The 20,000-nt window shown below is 40.0% G+C and overlaps 2 protein-coding genes across 2 annotated transcripts in view; both read right to left on the bottom strand.

Moving 5' to 3' along the window:
- The window catches only part of LOC308103515 (uncharacterized protein), a 15,018-nt gene extending 9,639 nt beyond the window's left edge, over positions 1-5,379 (bottom strand). Inside the window, exons 1-3 of the mRNA XM_080453513.1 lie at positions 5,292-5,379; positions 5,116-5,188; positions 1-69 (exon numbers count right to left, since the gene is read on the bottom strand). The exon at positions 1-69 is cut by the window's left edge and continues 55 nt beyond it. The gene's annotated coding sequence lies outside the window, so the exon portion shown is untranslated. The remainder of the gene's footprint in view (positions 70-5,115; positions 5,189-5,291) is intronic.
- Positions 5,380-12,132: 6,753 nt separating this feature from the next.
- Positions 12,133-20,000, bottom strand: part of LOC308103514 (uncharacterized protein) — a 21,818-nt gene continuing 13,950 nt past the window's right edge. The window contains exons 8-14 of the mRNA XM_080453512.1: positions 18,888-18,903; positions 17,898-18,142; positions 16,991-17,101; positions 16,605-16,764; positions 15,596-15,637; positions 14,085-14,337; positions 12,133-12,619 (exon numbers count right to left, since the gene is read on the bottom strand). Coding sequence (XP_080309638.1) covers positions 12,262-12,619; positions 14,085-14,337; positions 15,596-15,637; positions 16,605-16,764; positions 16,991-17,101; positions 17,898-18,142; positions 18,888-18,903 — 1,185 coding nt within the window. The 3' untranslated portion in view covers positions 12,133-12,261. The remainder of the gene's footprint in view (positions 12,620-14,084; positions 14,338-15,595; positions 15,638-16,604; positions 16,765-16,990; positions 17,102-17,897; positions 18,143-18,887; positions 18,904-20,000) is intronic.

Below are 20,000 nucleotides of genomic sequence, written 5' to 3'. Positions count from 1 at the left end.
CATAAAGTATAGAAGTAAGTCAAAATGTTGCCAGTGAACTCCACACCAATGGACAGCAATGATTTCCTCCTGAAACAAGACAACATTTAAAAGAGTGAGAGGTGGAGACAGAGAGAGACAGGTGACAATGATAATAGATTGAGTGAAATGATCACAGTATCAATATGTATAATGTAGAACAGTGGAGGTCAAACAACATAGACTGATTTTTATTTTATTTTTCTAAAACAAGAATTTCCAAATTGAGGCGTTCTCTCTTTGTTGGGGGGAAGAGGACGACCTGGCCGTGATTGCATTAGTATGTGTTCTACGGTTCTCTCACATGAGAAAAAATAGCTGATAGCTACTGTACCTGCAGACATTTCTTTCCAAATGCATTTCACTGCACACCCAATCTGGGAACTCATTCAGTGAAAAATAAAATAATTCCCCTCTGTGTTTTTGCTTCTGGGGGCGCCACAACTCGGTTTTGCTCCTCCTTCTTTCTTAGTTCATTTCGGCTTACTAACAATAACACTATATGTTTAGGTTAGAGGTGTTGACACATTCTGTCTTGAGAGATGACTGCACACCCAACATGAAACTGCATCTTTGCTACTTTTAAAAGACTGTAGATTATGGACTTGTTTATGCATTTTGGTGTCTCTCTTTGGAACGGTTCAAAGGACGTTGTCATAACAGCAACAGAAACATTGAAGTTTAAATCATGAAATCATGAGGCAATTTCAACAAGGGCAGCGTCTCCATATGCCATTACCTTGTGACTATGGTGATGATTTTATCAATGGAAGTAGAGTCTGCACACTGGAAATACTGAAAAAGCTCTGTTATATTGTATTGCGTCAACGTTTTGATCAATCAGATCTTCATCAACACATATACCTATACCAGTATATGTCATGATGAAGAACTTATTGGTCTTATTGAAGATCTTATTGATCTTATTGATCCTGTTGACACAATAAAATACAGCGGAGCTTTTTCAGTATTTCCAGTGTGCAGACTCTACTTCCTTTTGTGATACTGCAGCTTGTCTTGCACCTGGGCCACAGATATGCGTGCACTACCTTCCTCGTGATGATGTTATCAATACCCTGGCACCTGGCAGCTCACGTGTTGCATCGCAATGCGTTGATCAGCTATTTAGATCTAGATCTGCAATTTTCAAATAGCCGAAGTATAGGGTTAAACTGATGTTGGTGCTATATTGCTGGGGACCCCCCCTGGGTCCCTATCTAGGATCAAGGAGAAGAAGTGATATGTACAGTAAGTAAAATGTAGACTACTTACTTACTTACTCATACTTACTTACTTACTTACTCTTTCTTTCTTGCTTACTTAATTATTTTACTTACATACTTACACAAGCTATCACTGCTACTGGAAATGTAAACATTGAATCTCACTATTTGCATCAGAGGCAAAATCTATACCACTATACAGTAAAATCCAGTGTTCATTTGACTCTGGTGTTACATTTCAGAGACACAAACCAAATGGATGTTGCCGGGTAGTTTAGCTAGTACTGCCACTGCTGATTAGTATTTGTGTTGGGCAGTAGCCTACTGCTGAGAACCTGCTTGACAAGACGTAACAAATGAGCGATAATGATCGTCGTCTACTATGATTAGATGTGCATTTGATAATGTATTGTTTTTCCATGTCCAGCCTTTTCAGATAACACCTGACTTAAGCTTGAATGGAAGGAATGCTTCAGATATTCAGGTGACCAGGAAAGTTAACCCTTTGAGTCAACACAAAAGGCTACACCATGTATTTTCTCTTTCTCTCTCTCTCTCTCTCACGCTCTCTCACGCTCTCTCTCTCTCCCTCTCTCTCTCTCTCTCTCTCTCTCCCACATAAGCCTGATTTATACTTAGTTATGTGCCAGTGATAAGCACTGAAAATACGGAAAACATACAATAATGCATGTAGAGCAGAACTTATGATCCAAATTAAAAAGAGAACATTTAAGTTATGTAATCACCTTAAGGAAAATGACCCTGACAAGCTCCATAACAAAGCCCCCCACCTACACTGTACCTTACCGTTTGTGGCAGCATATGATGTCACGGATGTAACGTTTTGGGACATTTTGCGCATATTGGCCCTCATTTATCAATGGAACGTAGAAAACGCCTTATATTTGAGCCCAGGAATCGGCTTACCACGTGTGATTTATCAAGCGGATGTACTCTGTCATTCACAGCATAAACATGGACGGTGTGTGGATAAATGTGATAGCTGCAGCCAATGTTCCCTCAAAGTTTTCATCGGTCTGAGCAAACACTCTGAGCGTAACTTGAGCAACTGATGAGCAACATCTGACGTGTGCACTGGTCACCTTGACACCACCTGTCCAACCCTTAGATCATGACAAGTTATGGCTGATTCAAACAAATCTAATTACATAAGTAATTGCAGTTGGATTACTTATAATAAATTGTACTATTAGGTCAGTTAATAGTTTTTGCATATTCATTATTAAGCGGTACTATGTGAACACATGTAGAGGAATAAATGTTGTCTTCATAAAGAGCAAAAGCAATACATATGAGACTACTACCAGTAGGCCTGTCACAATTATTAGGCTACATAATCATCTAATCGCAATTATTTGAGATAATCACAATTATTTTGTAATAATCGCTTCCATGTTGACAATGTTGTATAATGTATACATTAAAAAATAGCCTTTTTTGGTATAAAATACAAAAAAATCTGTAATTTCTTTGTATATTTCAGTTATTACACATATCTTCCCTGTGCAATTTTTGATTACGAAGCCTAAAAGGCAAACAGAATTGTTTAACTTGTAACCCCACATGCAGCAACTTAACTTTGACACAGTTTTTCTTCCCACTGTTTGTTTAAAGAATAAAGTATTTTCTTTTTAGGAGGGCCGGAGCATCTGCCTCTCTATCTCCTCTGTCGCTCACGGGCCACGGCCACCAGCGCACATTTTTCCATGGGGGGGATTTGCATGGGGCCCCATGCAAATCTCACACAAGCACACGCATACACATACGCGAGCGCACTCACTGAGCCTGCCCTGTCAACTGAGCGGCACCCCCAGGGTCCTAGCGCCCTTCGGATACAGCACACAAACACATAGGCAGCAGGTAGACGCACAGATTTTTTTTTTCAATATGCATCTTCCCTTTACCCGGGACAAGTGACGTACGGGATGCACCTCTTTTGGTCATAATACGGAGCGTCCCGGCTAATACGGGACTGTTGGCAACCCTATACCAGGGGCCGGTCAGGGGCCCCATGCAAGGGGCCAAAGCCGCTCAGTTTTTTCTGTAAAATCAGAGTCTTAACACGGCAACCAAATGGCTGCCGTGTTAAAGGGGAAGACCACCCATTTTCAATATTTAACTATGTCATTAATATAGCATAAAGGAGTTGTGTGGAAATAAGAAAAATTTTAAATGTTAAAAATTTTAAATGTTAAACCCAAATTGATTTTGGGTTTAACATTGCAAATTACACCATGATGAGTCATCACGGTGTAATTTGCAATGTTAAACCCAAAATCAATTTGGGTTTAACATTTAAAATTTTTAACATTTAAAAATTTTCTTATTTCCACACAACTCCTTTATGCTATATTAATGACATAGTTAAATATTGAAAATGGGTGGTCTTCCCCTTTAAGTGGTTAAATGGGTTGTGAACGCTTTTGAGATTTTCAAGTTGGCCCTGATCCAGAGAAGGTTGAGAACCACTGGTCTAAGATCAAGGTCCCAGCTGATGCAATCAGTGAAATTGCACCAGTATATTATATATAATATATATACAGTATTAAGTGTTAGCTGTACGGACTGCAAGGCAGATTTCTTTAAAATGTAAATTTCCAGCATGTTGACATACAATCAACATACTATTGACCGGGAGTATGCATGTCCTATAGTTTGACGTTTATCTTGTCATGCAGTATAACACATACTGTACATTCACGTCCTCATAGAACACGGCAACATTTTTTACAACAGAAAAATACATATAGGATACTGTAGCCTACATGGCTTTATAGGTGTGGGTTGTCGTGAGCTGCTTCTCGTGCTGTATGTGATTATGTATTTATTTAGTTATTACATTTAATTAAATGTTTTAACGTCATCAATTGTGTGCACTTCTCTGGATACAGCTTTCACTGAATGAGTAATAATATCCCATGGATACAGCTTTCACTGAATGAGCAATAACATCCCATGGATACAGCTTTCACTGAATGAGCAATAACATCCCATGGATACAGCTTTCACTGAATGAGCAATAACATCCCATGGATACAGCTTTCACTGAATGAGCAATAACATCCCATGCATCTTTTTGGAATGTAAAAAGGACCAACTGGCACACCAAGTTACAAAGACTTAAAGGAGGAGTTCACCCAAAAAAATTACGTATTTTCTATCAATTGCACACCCCATGAAGCCTTCAATTCAGGGATTTATTTTTGTTTTTGTGGCATTCCTAAGCCAATAATTTGATGACCGGGTGTATTTCCGGTAGGAGACACAAATAATCTACTTTGTGTCTCCTTTGCGACAAAAACAAAAAGAAATCCATGGATTCAAGGTTTCATGGGGTGTGCAATTGATAGAAAATAAGTAATTTTTTAGGCGAACTACTCCTTTAACTGTTTTCTTTATAAGAAAACAGTTAAGAACAATTTGATAGCTGTTCCCAATGTTTCTTATTCTGTACTACAGTAAATGTATGGTTCAGGTGAGAGAGTAAGGTCAACATGATGTCAAATTGTCAGCAGCAACCCAATAATATAATTGTCTTTTTATTAAAACAAAGAAACAATTGTGTTGCGTAAAATAGTCATATTAATGTATTAACTGTATTAATAGTTTTCCAGTGAGAAAAATATTTCTTTAGCAGTTGGGTTGAAGACATTTTGCAAGGCACTGTATCTACACTATTAAGCCTGATTTATACTTTGTCGTTTGACAGTGTTGTGTGCGACAATAGCCGATCTACAAGCTCACAACGCATCAGCATACATTAGGCATTAGGGGCAGAGCACCCTTAAAGGTCTGACCCTAAAAACACCCTTGCAATGAATAAAGAATGTTATTGTAGCATTCAAGCATTTACCTTGGTTCTGTGACTGGAATTGTTGACTGGATCTGATTACGGCTGCTGTTTCTGGACGGGATGTTTCTGGACGCTGTTTTTAACGGGATAAAACAAAGAAGGTTGCATGTCAACAATGGAACCATAAGGACACAAAAAACACAATATAATATAAAACATAATAATTATGTTATTACCTAGTCTTGATACGGGTCACTCCAGAAACTCTCTCTCGCTCTCTCTCTCTCTCTCTCTCTCTCTCTCTCTCTAATGGCTGCTGACTGTCAGGACACAACATTAAAGTAGTTGTGACAAAGCATTCCTTTAAATCCTGCCATGCACTTCATTATCTACTCACTGTTGTCTGCACGCACTGTATGCATGGATTCACAGTAACGTCCTAGATATTATCATCATCAACAAAGAAAACATGTTCATCTTAATGATAAACAGAACTACTGAAGCTATGTTGTCAAACAAACAAAAAACTAGTTTAGATTGTGGCACCTGATCTCCTCCTGTCCTCAAATAACACTGTGCTCTGCAAAGCCAACAATCTGTATCCGTATAATATATAATACACACTCAACCACTTTTGTAACTTCTATGCTAAAGTGCTAAATGTTTGTACATAATGATCTAGGCTCAGTCGTTCATAAACTTCATTTCAAAAGTTAGTTAGTTAGTTTTTGATTTCCTTTTTGTTACATTTAGCAGTTAAGCTCCTTACACACCGGGGGCGTTTTTTTCATGCGAATATTAACGTTTTTTTAAAAACCTTATAAAGTCAATGCAAGCTTCCATGGAGCGAAAAAGCGTCTTTTAATTATTCGGAACGAGTCCGAATTTTGCGTATATTCGCATAATCGCCGGTGTGTAAATGACCTTAAGCCTGTGAAGGAGGTTATGTAGGTGGCCATTTTCATGTATTCAAAACATAAATGTGAAATACAGTTTATTGTCTTTGGTATGGGACAGCTGAATAGTGTATGCAATGATGATTTTATAGTGGGGGGCAGTGGGGCATTTGGTGGTTTGTAGGATGTGCACAAAAAAGACTGGGACATGTAGTTCAACTTCATACAGATTTATTATTGGCATACAAGTGGCATTACTGTAAATACGTATGAAAGCCTGCCAGTTCTACGTCTTAATTTGATGACGTCACACACGGATCTCCCCGATACAGATCTGCCTGACTCTGCAGGACTTAACATAGTTAACTTAAACCCCATGGGTAACTGGAGAGTCCCTCAGGGCTCAATACTAGTGTATTTTCTGTTTTCTGTTATTGTATTAGCCGATCGACAAGCTCATCGACAAACACAATACCGATGCTGGGATTTAAGTGGTTAACATAATTTAGCTTGACATAGTTTTTTCCCTCCTGTGAAAAGTTTGATCAAAGTGCAATAAAAGGGACTGTTTATCCCCCCTGACGTGTGCATGAAGGACATAAGTCTACCCGTAAGCTGTGATACTTATGGGAAATATGTTGTTATGTTATTTGTTTAGCCTACTTTGATACCATCTGCTAGTTCAGGGAGTACAAGGGAGTACTTATGCCACCAATAAAACATTGGTGGCATAATTACTTCCAGTCGGTGTTACAGTTATCCAGTCTTCATGCTAAAATGTACTGTTACAGGTATGTTGGATGACACATTTACATGACTGAGTATTGCTGTTTGACAAACAGCAATACCATAACCTGACCATTTGCTGGGGGTCCGTAGAGCCATTCCTTAAATTCCTGAAGAAGATACGGCAGGAGCGAAACGTTGACCAAGCAATAAAATAAAGTGGAGCTGCGATACCAGTGTTGCAGACTTTCTTTCTTTTTTTCTTCTTTTTTTTTTTACTGTTGATCATTGTTTGTCCAGCACCTGGGTGAGATGGGATCGCTTTTTTCCGCAGGGCCATGCCTCACAAAAAAAGTATAATTACTTTAGTTTCTCCCTCTGCTTTGGCTCAATATTGCTTGTTGGAAATTGTAATTGCATTATGATGACAGTATCAATATGCTTAACTTGGTCAGGTTGACATGTTGTTTAATGAGTGAGATGAAAGGCATTTAATTTCAGGACTACAACTACAATTAATTAATGGATTTCAGCAATGACCACATGCAAAAAAATTACAATGTAGCCACTTAATAGACACTTGAAGGCAGAGTGATTTGCAAAGTAAATGACATGAACCCAAGTTAACCAACAACAGAATGAGAGGTCAAGTAAATAGGTAAATAACTAAGGCATGACAGCTAGAACCTAGCACCTGTCTAAATAATATACTGTCTCTACATAACATGCATAACATAATGTGACACCAACATACATGTGGATAACATAACTAGCATCTATTTAATTAGGCAACAAGTACAGATACAGTAGTAGGGTGCAATGACTCATTTCACTGTTAAAATGATCACATGATGACTAGTCTAACATTTAAATAAACACTCAGAAACAGAACACATTTAGATCTATGAGGTCAAACCTCATTGGAAAAACATATTTTGAGTAGGCTATGAAAGCATGAAATGCTTAAAGGTGGTGAAAGTGATATGTTTTGGTTAAAACAAAAGGCTTGTTGTTAGCTCTATTGTGATAGTAATCATTGCTATAGAGTGTTCAGTAACAAACAAAAACGGAGTGAAAAGAATCCTGCATATTGAAATAAATTCTCAGATAAAATAATTTTGGTTAATGTCAATCAAAACATCTGAATAACCATGACACGGTTCTTTAAGTACTGGGTGAGTCTCTAGACTTTCTAGAAACAATGTACTATTCTGTACTGTATATAAGACGTAACAATAAAGACCACCTTGAACCTTGATTATACTAGACGCTTACGTCCGCAATGGACTTATACACACACATTTCCTCCCCTTCTTATGATCGGCCTCTTGTTCCTCTGTCACCAGCTCTTGGCGTCCTCCCGTCCTATACATGTACAAATCAATCAATGAATGACAATGTAATCTAGCAGCACTGATGACTGTGCCGTGTTTAGGCTGGATGTGTAAATTGACAAACCGATTGGTGCATAGATGATAAAGGCTCTGGGTCTTGTGACCATGTAACAAAGGCATCACTGCCCAAATGGTATTATTCTGTTGTGCTAGTACAATGTTGAACTAAAAAGATTATTTAAATGAGAATGACTTACAGATCAGTAAGAAGAAACTTCTTTCTTCGTAGAAAATGTCTTTGGCATTTCTGGATGTCAGGTGTGTATAGAGTTTCCTCATCTTATGCTGACTGGTGAACTCAGACACCACATCATCGTAGCCCTCTTGGTTGATGACCCCCTCATCAAGGAGCAGATCCAGGATGGGATAGACCATGGTCACTCTCTGAACCAAGGCAGTCCGGTGTTGGGCGACAAAGTGTTTCGGTGAAGCTAAAGGAAATGACAATGTATTTATGGGTAAGACTCTGTGGGTGAAACATATTTAAACAAATTGACATGTTTCATGTCCCACTGGCAGGAGACCCCCTGGTACACCAAGGACCAGATGGGGGATTATATATCCACACTGGCATTGTTAATAAAGCCTATATAATTGTTTATAATAGCATTGTTAATACTACTAGCAAGCACTCATTAACAGTTAATAAGTTACTTATAAGTCCTTATAAGATGCTTATTAACCTTGTTATTTGTAAATAAAGGCTATATAATGGTTTATAATTGCATTGTTGATACAATTATTATTATATTATTAGACCCTAATAAAAAATAATTAACAGTTAATAAGGTCCTTATAAGATGTTCATTAACCTTATTATCTGTTAATAAGGCTATAAAAGTGTTAACATTTTAACTATTTCTCCTAATAGTTGTTTTTATTCTGTTTCTGTAAAGAGACTTGAGTACCTAGAAATGTGCTAGATAAATTGTATGTACACATTTATATTAGGCCGAGGAAGAATGGGGAGGGGTACAGTAGGTCGTTCCAGAGCAAGGGGGCAGCAGCAGCAAATGCAATAGCCTCTGTCTGTTGGACCAAAATATCTTGTGATGACATCTGGAAGGGAACCATAGATTAACTCCTGCCACAAAAATAATGACCAAAAGGATTGCTCCACAGTGACTCCTACAGGTCAGCAGATGCACCCGCAAGACAAACTGCAGCCACCCGATGTGCACATGCAAGACGAATGACAATGGGGCTCATTCTCAAGGGTACGTACACTCAGATTTGATACTAAAGCACATAATTACTGTACAAGTGTTTCCACAAGTATTCTGCTCTGAGGCACTATATATTCTTCATGCTAAATCAATTGCAATAGCGCCAAACCCCAAACAAAATGGTTACTCGCATGTGCCCAACATCTGTGAAAACATATGAAAGAAAATAAAAAAGATGTCCGTTAAACAATATATTGCTTGTTTTAGAATTAGGATGCATAACTGGGCTTATGGACATCATGCAAATTCAAACCGATTTTAATTTATTTTTGACACATTGAGAGCTGAAAATAATTATTATGTAAAGCGTCCTTTCTTGTTGCAGGAGACCACAGACGCACATTGCGGTAGTTATTCATCTCCAATAGCAATTATGAAACTGGTTTATCACATGAACCTACGCCACACAATAGACCATCTGATGAAGCAGCCTGGATGACTTGCATGGACTCAGGATCCGGCCCTGTGATGGTCAGACAAGCATGTTGGCCAGGGGCGTCATTTGGGGTCCTTTTGCATTTAAACTTGAGATTCTGGTCTTGTATTCATATTTCCTCCACACTTATAGTGTTACTTGTTTAGTTTCTGCAACCATACATTACATTACTTCTGTCAGATAACTCACGAATAGATTGAACCAATATTATAGACCGAATATATTTAAGCAATATAATAGAATGAGAATACAAGTGTGGATGTAATATTTTATCTTGGCGTTCAGGCTCTGCTATATTTTTTCTCCCTGCTCAGCACAATCATACAGCCATCATTAACCATTAAGAGCAGGGAGATAGATATACATAACAACCCCCTATGGGGAACAGACCAATAGCAGAGCCTACTGGTGGTGCTGGGAGCAAACGCTGCATGACACCAAGCTAGAACACAAGCGGATGGAATGCCCGATTCAAGAGAACTTGAATACCAGCCCAATTGGACATCTGATTGCCACGTCAGTGTATGACGTAATAATAATAATAATAATAAACTTTATTTGTATAGCACCTTTCATGACATGAAATGCAGCTCAAAGTGCTTTACAGAGCAAGAATACAATTACAGTTAGAACCAATTTAACAATAAAGCAAACAAAAATAAAATAAAATAAAATAAAAGCAAAGGCATAAAACAACATTAAAATAGGCAATACGGATGGATCTTGCATGACGCTGTAAACAGCCACATAGAATGAGCAATGCATGTAACCTCTCGAGTGTATGCTGCCAGAACTAACTCGCAGGCTACGAATAATATACATTCATTCATTAATCACTGTAAAACTGACATGACCTTTGACTTGATCCTGTTTCTGGTTTGACACACATTTTGACCTGAAGGTCAAGATTCAATGTCTCCCCTGAGCAAGCAGGCAGGCTCTAATACCTCAATGGTAAAAGTTTCAGCACTTGCACTGAAGACCAGGGTTCAAAGAAGAGGAGAGAGGAAAGTAGTGCAGCTTTAAACCTATTATTATCTAATATAATTCAATCATACACTGTATTCATCATGTGTTTTCTTAACGGCAAACCTGTTCAGAAGTGGGTAGTAACACATTACATTTATACTGTAAAAAGTAAAATACATGTGCAAAATAGGGCCCTTATCCTCAGGTACAGGCTACTTACCACACTTTATCTTACTGCCTTACCTCAGGTGCTTACCGCACCGGATATATACTATGTGTAAATATGTAGATAAATTGTTGCTTTTATTGATCTCTCTCTCTCTCTCTCTTACCTTTGCCTTCTTATTCCCTTGTTCAGGAAATAACAAAAACAGTGTAGCTTTGCACAAAAACTAATTGCACCCACTGTTTTACACCTGTGAACCTGTGATGTGACAATGAAGTTGATTCTGATTCTGAACATATAAAGGGAGGACGACAACAGAGGTTGACAAGATTTTTTGTTTTTTTTGTTTTTAAGTGACAGATTTTTTATTTGGGGTGATGGTTCACAATATTTAACACAACTCCTAAGCTAACGAACCCCCCCCCCCCCCCTCCGACATAAGCAAAGAACAAAAAGACAACACCTAATAATCCTCCAATACCTAAACTAAGAAATAAACAGGTGATTAGATTTACATATATTAACCAAACAAAAAGGACCAAACACCCCTCCAACATGAATGAATAATCTTTATAAGATATCAATCAGGTACAATACAAACTGAGAGAATGAATAATAACTGGAACATAAAGGAAACAAACTCAAGGCAAACTCTGTCAACTAAAGCAAACTGTTACAGAAGGCAAAGAGCGACTTTGAATACTTACAAAAGCATTATACATTTCAGGGTATTACCCTATCCTATCCTATCCTATCCTATCCTATCCTACTACTATAATTGACAAGGCCTCGAAGTACGTCTGGCGTTCGCAAGCACAGGATCACTCCACTTGCCTCTAAACTTTCCACAGACTGTCGATCAGAGCTCTGGCTATTATTTAGGCTTCTTACCCCACCTTGATCAGTGATCAGACTCTCGGCTTGACTGATTCTGTGATAGGCCAATCAGACCCTCAGCCTGACTTGGCAGGGCTTCGCATGACGTGTGTGCAGAGAAGGCATCCCTGATAGGCCAATCAGACCCTCAGCTTGACTGATTGATTGGCAGGGCAAGAGGAGAGGAGAGGAGAGGAGAGGAGGGGGAAGAGAGGAGAGGAGAGCAGAGGAGGGGGGAGGAGAGGAGAGGAGAGGAGAGGAGAGGAGAGGAGAGGAGAGGAGAGGAGAGGTGGAGAGGAGAGGAGAGGAGAGGAGAGGGGAGAGGGGAGAGGGGAGAGGAGAGGAGAGAGGAGAGAGGAGAGGAGAAGAGGAGAAGAACTCAAACTCAAACTTATTGTTATTATCAAAGAGTAACAAAGGTGAAATGAGGGCCAACAAATCAAAGACAGGGATCAAGTCCCCACGAGCAGAAGCCGGCTCTGTCTATTTGGAAAGCTGCTGGCGTTCAATTTGACAATTAACACCACAAGCTCCACCATTCACACCACCAATCCAACTTTCTTTCTTGTGGGAATGCAGAATACCAGAAAAGATTACAAAATACAAACGATGCAAAAATACCAACTGATATAAGAATTAAATACATCAAAATAATATACAAATACAAAATGCGGCTGTAACAGGGCTCCTTTGGCCCTTGTTCCTCTGTCACTGGTACAGACTCCTTTGGCCCTTGTTCCTCTGTCACTGGTACGGACGCCTTTGGCCCTTGTTCCTCTGTCACTGGTACGGACTCCTTTGGCCCTTGTTCCACTGTCACTGGTACGGACTCCTTTGGCCCTTCTTCCTCTGTCACTGGCTCTTGGTCTCCTCTCCTGGACATGCAGAAATCAATAAATAAATGACACAACCAGTTTACACATGAAAATGTATCCTAGTGGCACTTTTTTACGCCGGATGTGTAAACTGCCCCTGACCCCAGTCTGGACTAACTCTCCAGCTTTTTCGGCAGAGGGAAGGTTTCAGATTTGCCGCTGGAAACCTATGGGTTCACCAAACTGTTTTGTCAGTGTGCCAGCCCCCTTACCCCTCACATCACATCACCTCCCCTCCCTCTGTTCCCTGCAATGTTCTGTCTTGACTGAAACACCAGCAAAACTGGGGCAAAACTGGGGACTACCTAACAAACACAGACTATCTGTTAAAAAAACCTAAGTGCATCATAGGTGCACTCTAGTATCAGCTTATATTAGATTCCATCCCGCATAGTGTCACCTCTGAAAGTCTGAATCCAAGGTTTCTGAAAAGCAGTTCCAAAACGTTTTGTGCCGTTTGCTGGCAGTTTTCTGGCAGCATCAGACAGGAGGGCACTGATTGCACTTTCTTCAAAGCAGCCACCTTGATCTCTCGTGGGCATTGAACTTTTCTTTTCTACCAGTTTGCAAAACCCCCCTTAAGGTATTTCCTTCCCTCAAACTGTCTTCGCTAAACAGCTTTCCCCTGCTTTCACAAGAAAAGCATAGAACCCGATCAGTCTCCGCCACGTAATGTACCCATTTCCATGTAGTAAACCAAGCCGGTTTGAAAGAATGCTCGAAGGATTCAAGTTAACAAAACAATTATAATCTGAAATGTGTTTTTGAGAAATTCTGATGCGTGCATTAGTACCCATGTAAACAGGAAATGCATTATGCACCTGATCCAGCGTGCACCACAGTGCCTATGTGCGCCGCATTGTGGATTGGGTATTATTTTTAAATTAATCACTAAATCAGGGGTCTTCAACGTTTTCAGGCCAAGGACCCCCTAGCTGAGCGAGAGATGAAGCAGGGACCCCCCATATTGTATAAAATTGTTTTTCAGATTACTTTTTTTGTTGTTTACTAGGTCTGCTCTTTTTTCCCTCTACACCTACACCTCTTTACTAAAAATAGCCGATCTGCAAGCTCACAACGCCTCGCAGCGCGAGGCGTTGTGAGCTTGTAGATCTGCTATTTTTGGCTAAAGTTCTCCTCAGAAAAGGGATGCTAGGGTTCAAGTGGTTAAGTGAAAAAAAATCATATCACACAAAGATTTGGCGGACCCCCTGTAATAACTCTGAGGACCCCCTAGGGGTCCCGGACCCCCTGTTGAAGACCCCTGCACTAAATGATATCGTATAATTCCAGTTGAGACGGATTTTTCTGCATTTAATAGTAAAACTAGGGAAAAGGTGTATGCATCGTGTAAACACAGCTTATGGATATCTACAATACAATGTGAATGCTCGCTGCACGTGAGGGAGACTGTGTTGATTCGAGACTGAATTAAGTCCAACTGAATTATGTGACAATTACTTACAGCTCATCGAGAAGAAACTGCTCATGTATCTCAAGACATCTATAGAAAATGCCTTTGGCTTTTTTCCCACTGCAATCCAGGAGTTCCAGGAGTTTCCTCATCTTCTTCTGACGGGTGTCCTTAGAGATCACGTCACTTTGGGCCTCATGGGTGATGACACCCTCTTTACGGAGCAGATCCAGGATGGGTTCGACCTGGTTCACTCTCTGAATTAGCTCATTCCGGTTTTGATCAACAAAGTCACTCGCCCCCTCTGTGGGCAAAACAGATTGTTTCTGAATAGTCTATGTTTAAACATGGAAAGACTTTGCATACCCCAGGTGCAAGAATATTAGAATGTGTTTGGACTTTGATATAGGATACAGTCACATACCAGTTATTTGTTCTGACAAGTTTCATGAGAAACATTAACTGACAAACTTAATGTTGTCATTAAGATTCGGCTGAGGGGGTGGAAGGGGTGGGCAACGGTAGTAACCGGTTCCGGTGCTCAGCTTGTGCCTAGCTGACATAGAACTGGTCGGTAACGGGGGTATCGCAAAGTCCCTAACTGAGTGTTGATGATATTTATGTGCACTGATAATGTGACTGCAGTGTAGAGGGTAGCACGGCTCTGCCCGGAACCAAAGACCCGAGCCCCGAACCGAGAACCTGGGCATGGGTCGGATCAGTTTCAATTGCCACGGGTCTCGGTCGGTCCATCTGATATGGATGGACCCGTATGGACCTGTGAGGACCCGACGACCAGCCTTTTCAATGTATTAATAAACTCTTTAACCTTCGGTTTTAAAATGAGACATGTAAGCGATGTAATTACGTTCCAATATCAATATCGCCTGTTCCCGCATATTGAACGAGCCATGCTTAACCTTAACTGCTCTGTCTGTGACTGAGACTTCCACTCCGGAGGCTCTGCTGATGCAGGGGGAGGTGACAATTACGACTAGTCTCTTCAATGCCACGGTGAAATGAGCATTAATGTGCACCGGGTCCAGTGCGGGTCTAGAGATCGTGTCTTATACATTCAAATTATCCTCTTGGGTCTAGTTTTCCTCTGTCCCACTTCGGGCGGTGTCCAATTATCATTGGGTCCGTTTCGGACCAGGTCCGGTAATTTTGAATTTGCCTCGGGTCCGTTCGGACCAGTCCAATTATTCACGCGTCCATTTTTTTGGACCCCTGCTACCCTTTACTGCGGTGTCTCGCTATGGGAAGAGAACTCTCCCTGCCTGGCTACGCTTACGAGTTTGCAGCATAGTTGGCCCTGGCAGTGCTAGTCAGCAGCGGCTAGCTTCCCTCTGTTAGGTCACACAAATGTCATTTGTATAGTTTTCCTAAGATGGCTGACCTGGGTGATTTGAGTTTATAAACTCAGAGGTGCCTATGTCTTTTCAGATAATTATGATAAAACATAATTTTGATAAAATGTATTTAGGGGGTATTATGAGAGATGTGTGTCATCACTTGTACAAGGTACATGTGCTGGTGCTTACTGTTTAGACAGCACTCACCTGGGATCGATGCAGACAGGATAGATGCTCCTTTGGATTGTCCTGCAAGAAATAAAACATTGATCAAATGGAATGAAAACACAAACATGTCAGCTAATATGGCCTGGAGACAAATTGTAACATCACTATAACAATGAGCCAGTAGCTCAGTAGCAGAGCCAAAGCCATTTAGTTCCATTTATACACTCTCAGAGGTACAGACCTGTAACTTTTAGAAATGGAAAAAAGCCCCCTCGGGATTTTTGCGTTATCCTTTTAGCATACCTTTTGACAGTAGGCCTACATATATTGTTCACACACTTGTTAATTATGTATTCAAACTATCAATCATTGATGATTGACCCCTCTATGGGAAGGACAGAGCCAATAGAAATCATTTGGGTGAAACCAAATCCATGTCAATACCACAATTTGAAAAAATAAAACAACACATTTGTGTATATAAATAAATAAATAATTTCACCACATGATATTAATCTGCATAGTAGTTTGTGAAATGACATACGGAAACACACAATAAATAATACATAATAAATACAATAATGATTATAATTCACGTTCTGAAATTGCCTCAGTGGAAACAATAAGTTGATTTTCAAAGTGTTTGCAGTTCATTCCAGGTTTTATACCTCCATGGATATTTTGTTCAATCAATTCTGTTTGATTTCTGTGTAAATAACCCAATTTAGACTGCAACTTCCTCACGTCATTGTCTTCATGATTGTTTTAATTAAGGGGGAGATGGAGATGCATCACTATAAACGCGTTGCCAGCAAAACCATAGTTTTATCTGTGGTACGATGTCCTTAGCCTGTGCTCCTTTCTTGTGCAGTTTCTATTTGTACTTTAGACACACACAAGTTTAAATCGGAGTGGCAGGCGGGCCGGCGGTCACTCTGACATCACCATAAACAAACCTGATATGCCCATATATAGGCATGTTACTATGACTCAGACATAACCATAAACAAACCTGATACAGCAGATGCCTTAATAAGTCGGCCTTTACCTTCCAATTTCCCATGTCTGCCAAGAATAATGTCTCGCTGCCAGACTGGGTCTTTCTCAGATCCCAGTACTTCCAATGTAACGCCCTCTGCTTTGAGATCCATCTGCACCTCAAATGTCGGATGGTAATTCGGTCCATAGTTCAAATGATATTTTACATCCTGAAAAAAAGAGACAACTGCATTACTATTGTATTGTGTTGCTGTCGTAGTGCTAGTAGTGGTTGTAGTTAGTAGTAGTAATAATAGTATCCTAGTATTGGAAGTAGTAGTAGTAGTAGTAGTAAGTGCACTTTTAGAATCAGTGGGAATTATGTGACATTATCAGTTTTCCAAACTCACTGCTTTAGCATACAATAAACTGATGAGGCTGAGGTTAATGTGATACCTGAGGTTGCACTTTATTTGAAGTACATTGCAGACTGTAGCGTTGGTATGGGGTGAGAAAGCAGCAGGAGGGGGTCTTGATGTGTTTATCCTCGACATGTTGTACTTTCACCTACAATGACACAATTTGAACAGATAGGCTGATCATAATGCCTGATATATGGACAGATTAGTCAGGCTATGTACACAGGATACTTCACCAGTCTTTGTTAAAGGATGCTCTTTTATCAACTTTGACTTTGTATTGGTTGTCAAATGTTCCCACAACTACAGACTAATCTCTGGTTGTCATTTAAAAACGTCCATCCATTTAAAGTTTTAGTACAATACGTCTAAAGAGATTCCAACTAGGAACGTGTGCTGCTCTGAGCACAGGTCTCCGCCAGGCCGGGTTGCCTGCCCAGGCACGTGAAATGTGTAACGCAGTCATAGCAAATTGGAATGGAATCTGACAAATCTGACTGATACATCTTGATTACATGACCCCAGATATAATGTGTACCGATTAGTAGTAGCAAAAGGTGTGTTTTTAAGAAAACGCTAAATGATGGAAAATGTAATCTGGCATAAATGGCTGGGGCCTATATGGGGAGTTGTGTCATGACCCAAGGAATGCAGGAGGGATTTTTTTTTGGATTGTACGACCTACGGTTCAAGAGTTATAGGCCAAAACATGAAGATTATCTGCTAACAGACACACGGACGGACGGCCGGATGGATAGACAGACAGACAGACAGACAGACAGACAGACAGACAGACAGACAGACAGACAGACAGACAGACAGACAGACAGACAGACAGACAGACAGACAGACAGGCCGAAAACATAGTCTGCGGCCTTCAGCCGTCCGGCCTGTTGGAGACAACTACCTGAGATGCTATCTACTTAACAGCTAACACATTTTACCTCTTTGAGAGGCACATTGCTCGGCAGCAGAAATACATTCAGTATCCGTCTACCACATCTCTCTGGTTGAAGGAACAGCAGAACTTGACCCTTGGTTGGTTTCATGAAGTCTTTAACTGTCTCCACGATACCATAGAGAGACAGGTGGGTCACATTTACAACCACGTGATCCTGCGTGACTTCCTGTGGTTTCAAGAGTTCCATCTCCCCCTCATCTGGGATGTGTGCCACAGACAGATCATCACCTGCGAAAGGTTTTTGAGATATTCTAGTTTCCATTTCATGTAAAGAACTGCTCAAAAGAAACACAAATGACTCTTTAATAACATATGTAAACCAGCTCCGTTCAACAGGAAGACTTAGGTTACATTATCCATGACTCTGTTGTCAGACACTTTGATCAAATACATCATCCCACTTTGGATTTCAAACATATTAACAGTTATACTGGAATTTCGTCATTTTAAAGGTAGGGTAAGTGATATTTTTTTGTAATTTTAATTTTTTTCTTAAAAAGGTTAAAGTACTATATTCTGATAGTAATCATTGCTGCAGAGCGTTTGTTTGGTCACAGGGGTCTCTCCAGCTCTTTAGTAAACAGAATATAGTACATTTTCAGGTAGGTGACAACATTTGAGCCTATCAGGAGAGAGCACTGAAAATGCATTTTCTGTTTAATAAAGAGCTGGAGAAACATGGGAGACTCCTTATATGGACAGGACACTCTATAGTAACGAGTACTATCAGAACATAGACCCATTTTGCAATTATTTTAATAATTGCAAATCACTTACCCTACCTTTAATTCACTTACCCTACCTTTCATTTTGTCATTTTAAAGTCGAGGCCTTTGGTGTTTTTTTTAAGGCACAAAGGCCAAATGCCAGGGCAAGAAGGCCATCAAATAAATCACTGATTTTAAAGTAATCCATGGAGATATGAGTTTGATTTAAAGGTTAAGGATGATTACAAGAGAAAACAGCTCCTCACCGGGTATGTCCCCATATAGTGAGGGAAATATGTGACAAAAAATGGCTCAGTTGTTCACTTCCGGCAGAAAGTGTGAAAATTTGCATATGGCATGTTTGAAGTATGCAGATTTCAAATTTTGCCGGATCCAAGCACTTTTCCCATGGGATCTGGTCGTAAAATGAGAATTAAAGATGGCCGCCAACGTTTTTGGTTCAATTAGGTTTTGTATTCCAATATTTGACACCTCATCACTTTTGAATGTGAAACAAGTTTGTTTTGATAAAATCCAAATTGTAATGCAGCAATACTTTGACATTTTCAGTTTCTGTAGATTCATTTAGCAGATTACGGTCTGTTTTTATGGCAAATTTGATTGAAACCAGTGTTACTCCAAAGTGCTTCATCTGAGCCTCATGATGTTGGTGTCTCTACCTATGTTTTCAGGGGTATTCTTTCACATGAGATCATATTACTGGGTTCACACTTATTTAATATTTTTGTAGCAACAGTGAAAACTCATTCTTCAAAAATAGCATATTAGATGGTTGACAGTGCATGTAACGGACCTTCAGGAACTTCCAAATGATTCCCCAGATACCGATCGTGAATTTGGCAAGGGGAACTTTGTCATCGCACAAGTTCTCTGCTTTGGCACACGATCAGATGCATGAACAGCAGAACGCTATTGTGAAAGGTGATGGCGGAATTGTTGGAATTACTGAGAATGAGGGGGCTCTTCGCCGGTGGTTGGTGGCTGGTCCCGAAATAGCCAGGATCCTAAATGAGTTTGAAGACCAGTTTCAGGGACACCACGAGCAATCCAGAAAGCCTTTGCATCAGATCTCAATAATGCAATCAGTACGTTCGAAAAGCTGGGGAATCGATTCTCAGAAGACAGTAACGACTTGTATGTGCTTGACACCAAAGTCATCATGCCTGATGAAGTGGTAGCCACAGTGCGATCTGTGGAGGACATTGGCAAAACACAATTTGATGGATTTGTAGAGAAGCGAATCAAGGATCCTTCTATCAATTTCTATGATAACATTGCAAAGAACAATCACCTCTGTTCAAATCAAAGCTGAGGAAAACGTCTTCAAAGTCTCAGGTGAAGATAACAAGTATGAAGAG

Source organism: Gymnoscopelus braueri (genome assembly GCF_963280865.1).
Source record: "Gymnoscopelus braueri genome assembly, chromosome: 16".
Classification (NCBI taxonomy): Eukaryota; Metazoa; Chordata; class Actinopteri; order Myctophiformes; family Myctophidae; genus Gymnoscopelus; species Gymnoscopelus braueri.
This window is presented reverse-complemented; position numbering and strand designations above follow the sequence as displayed.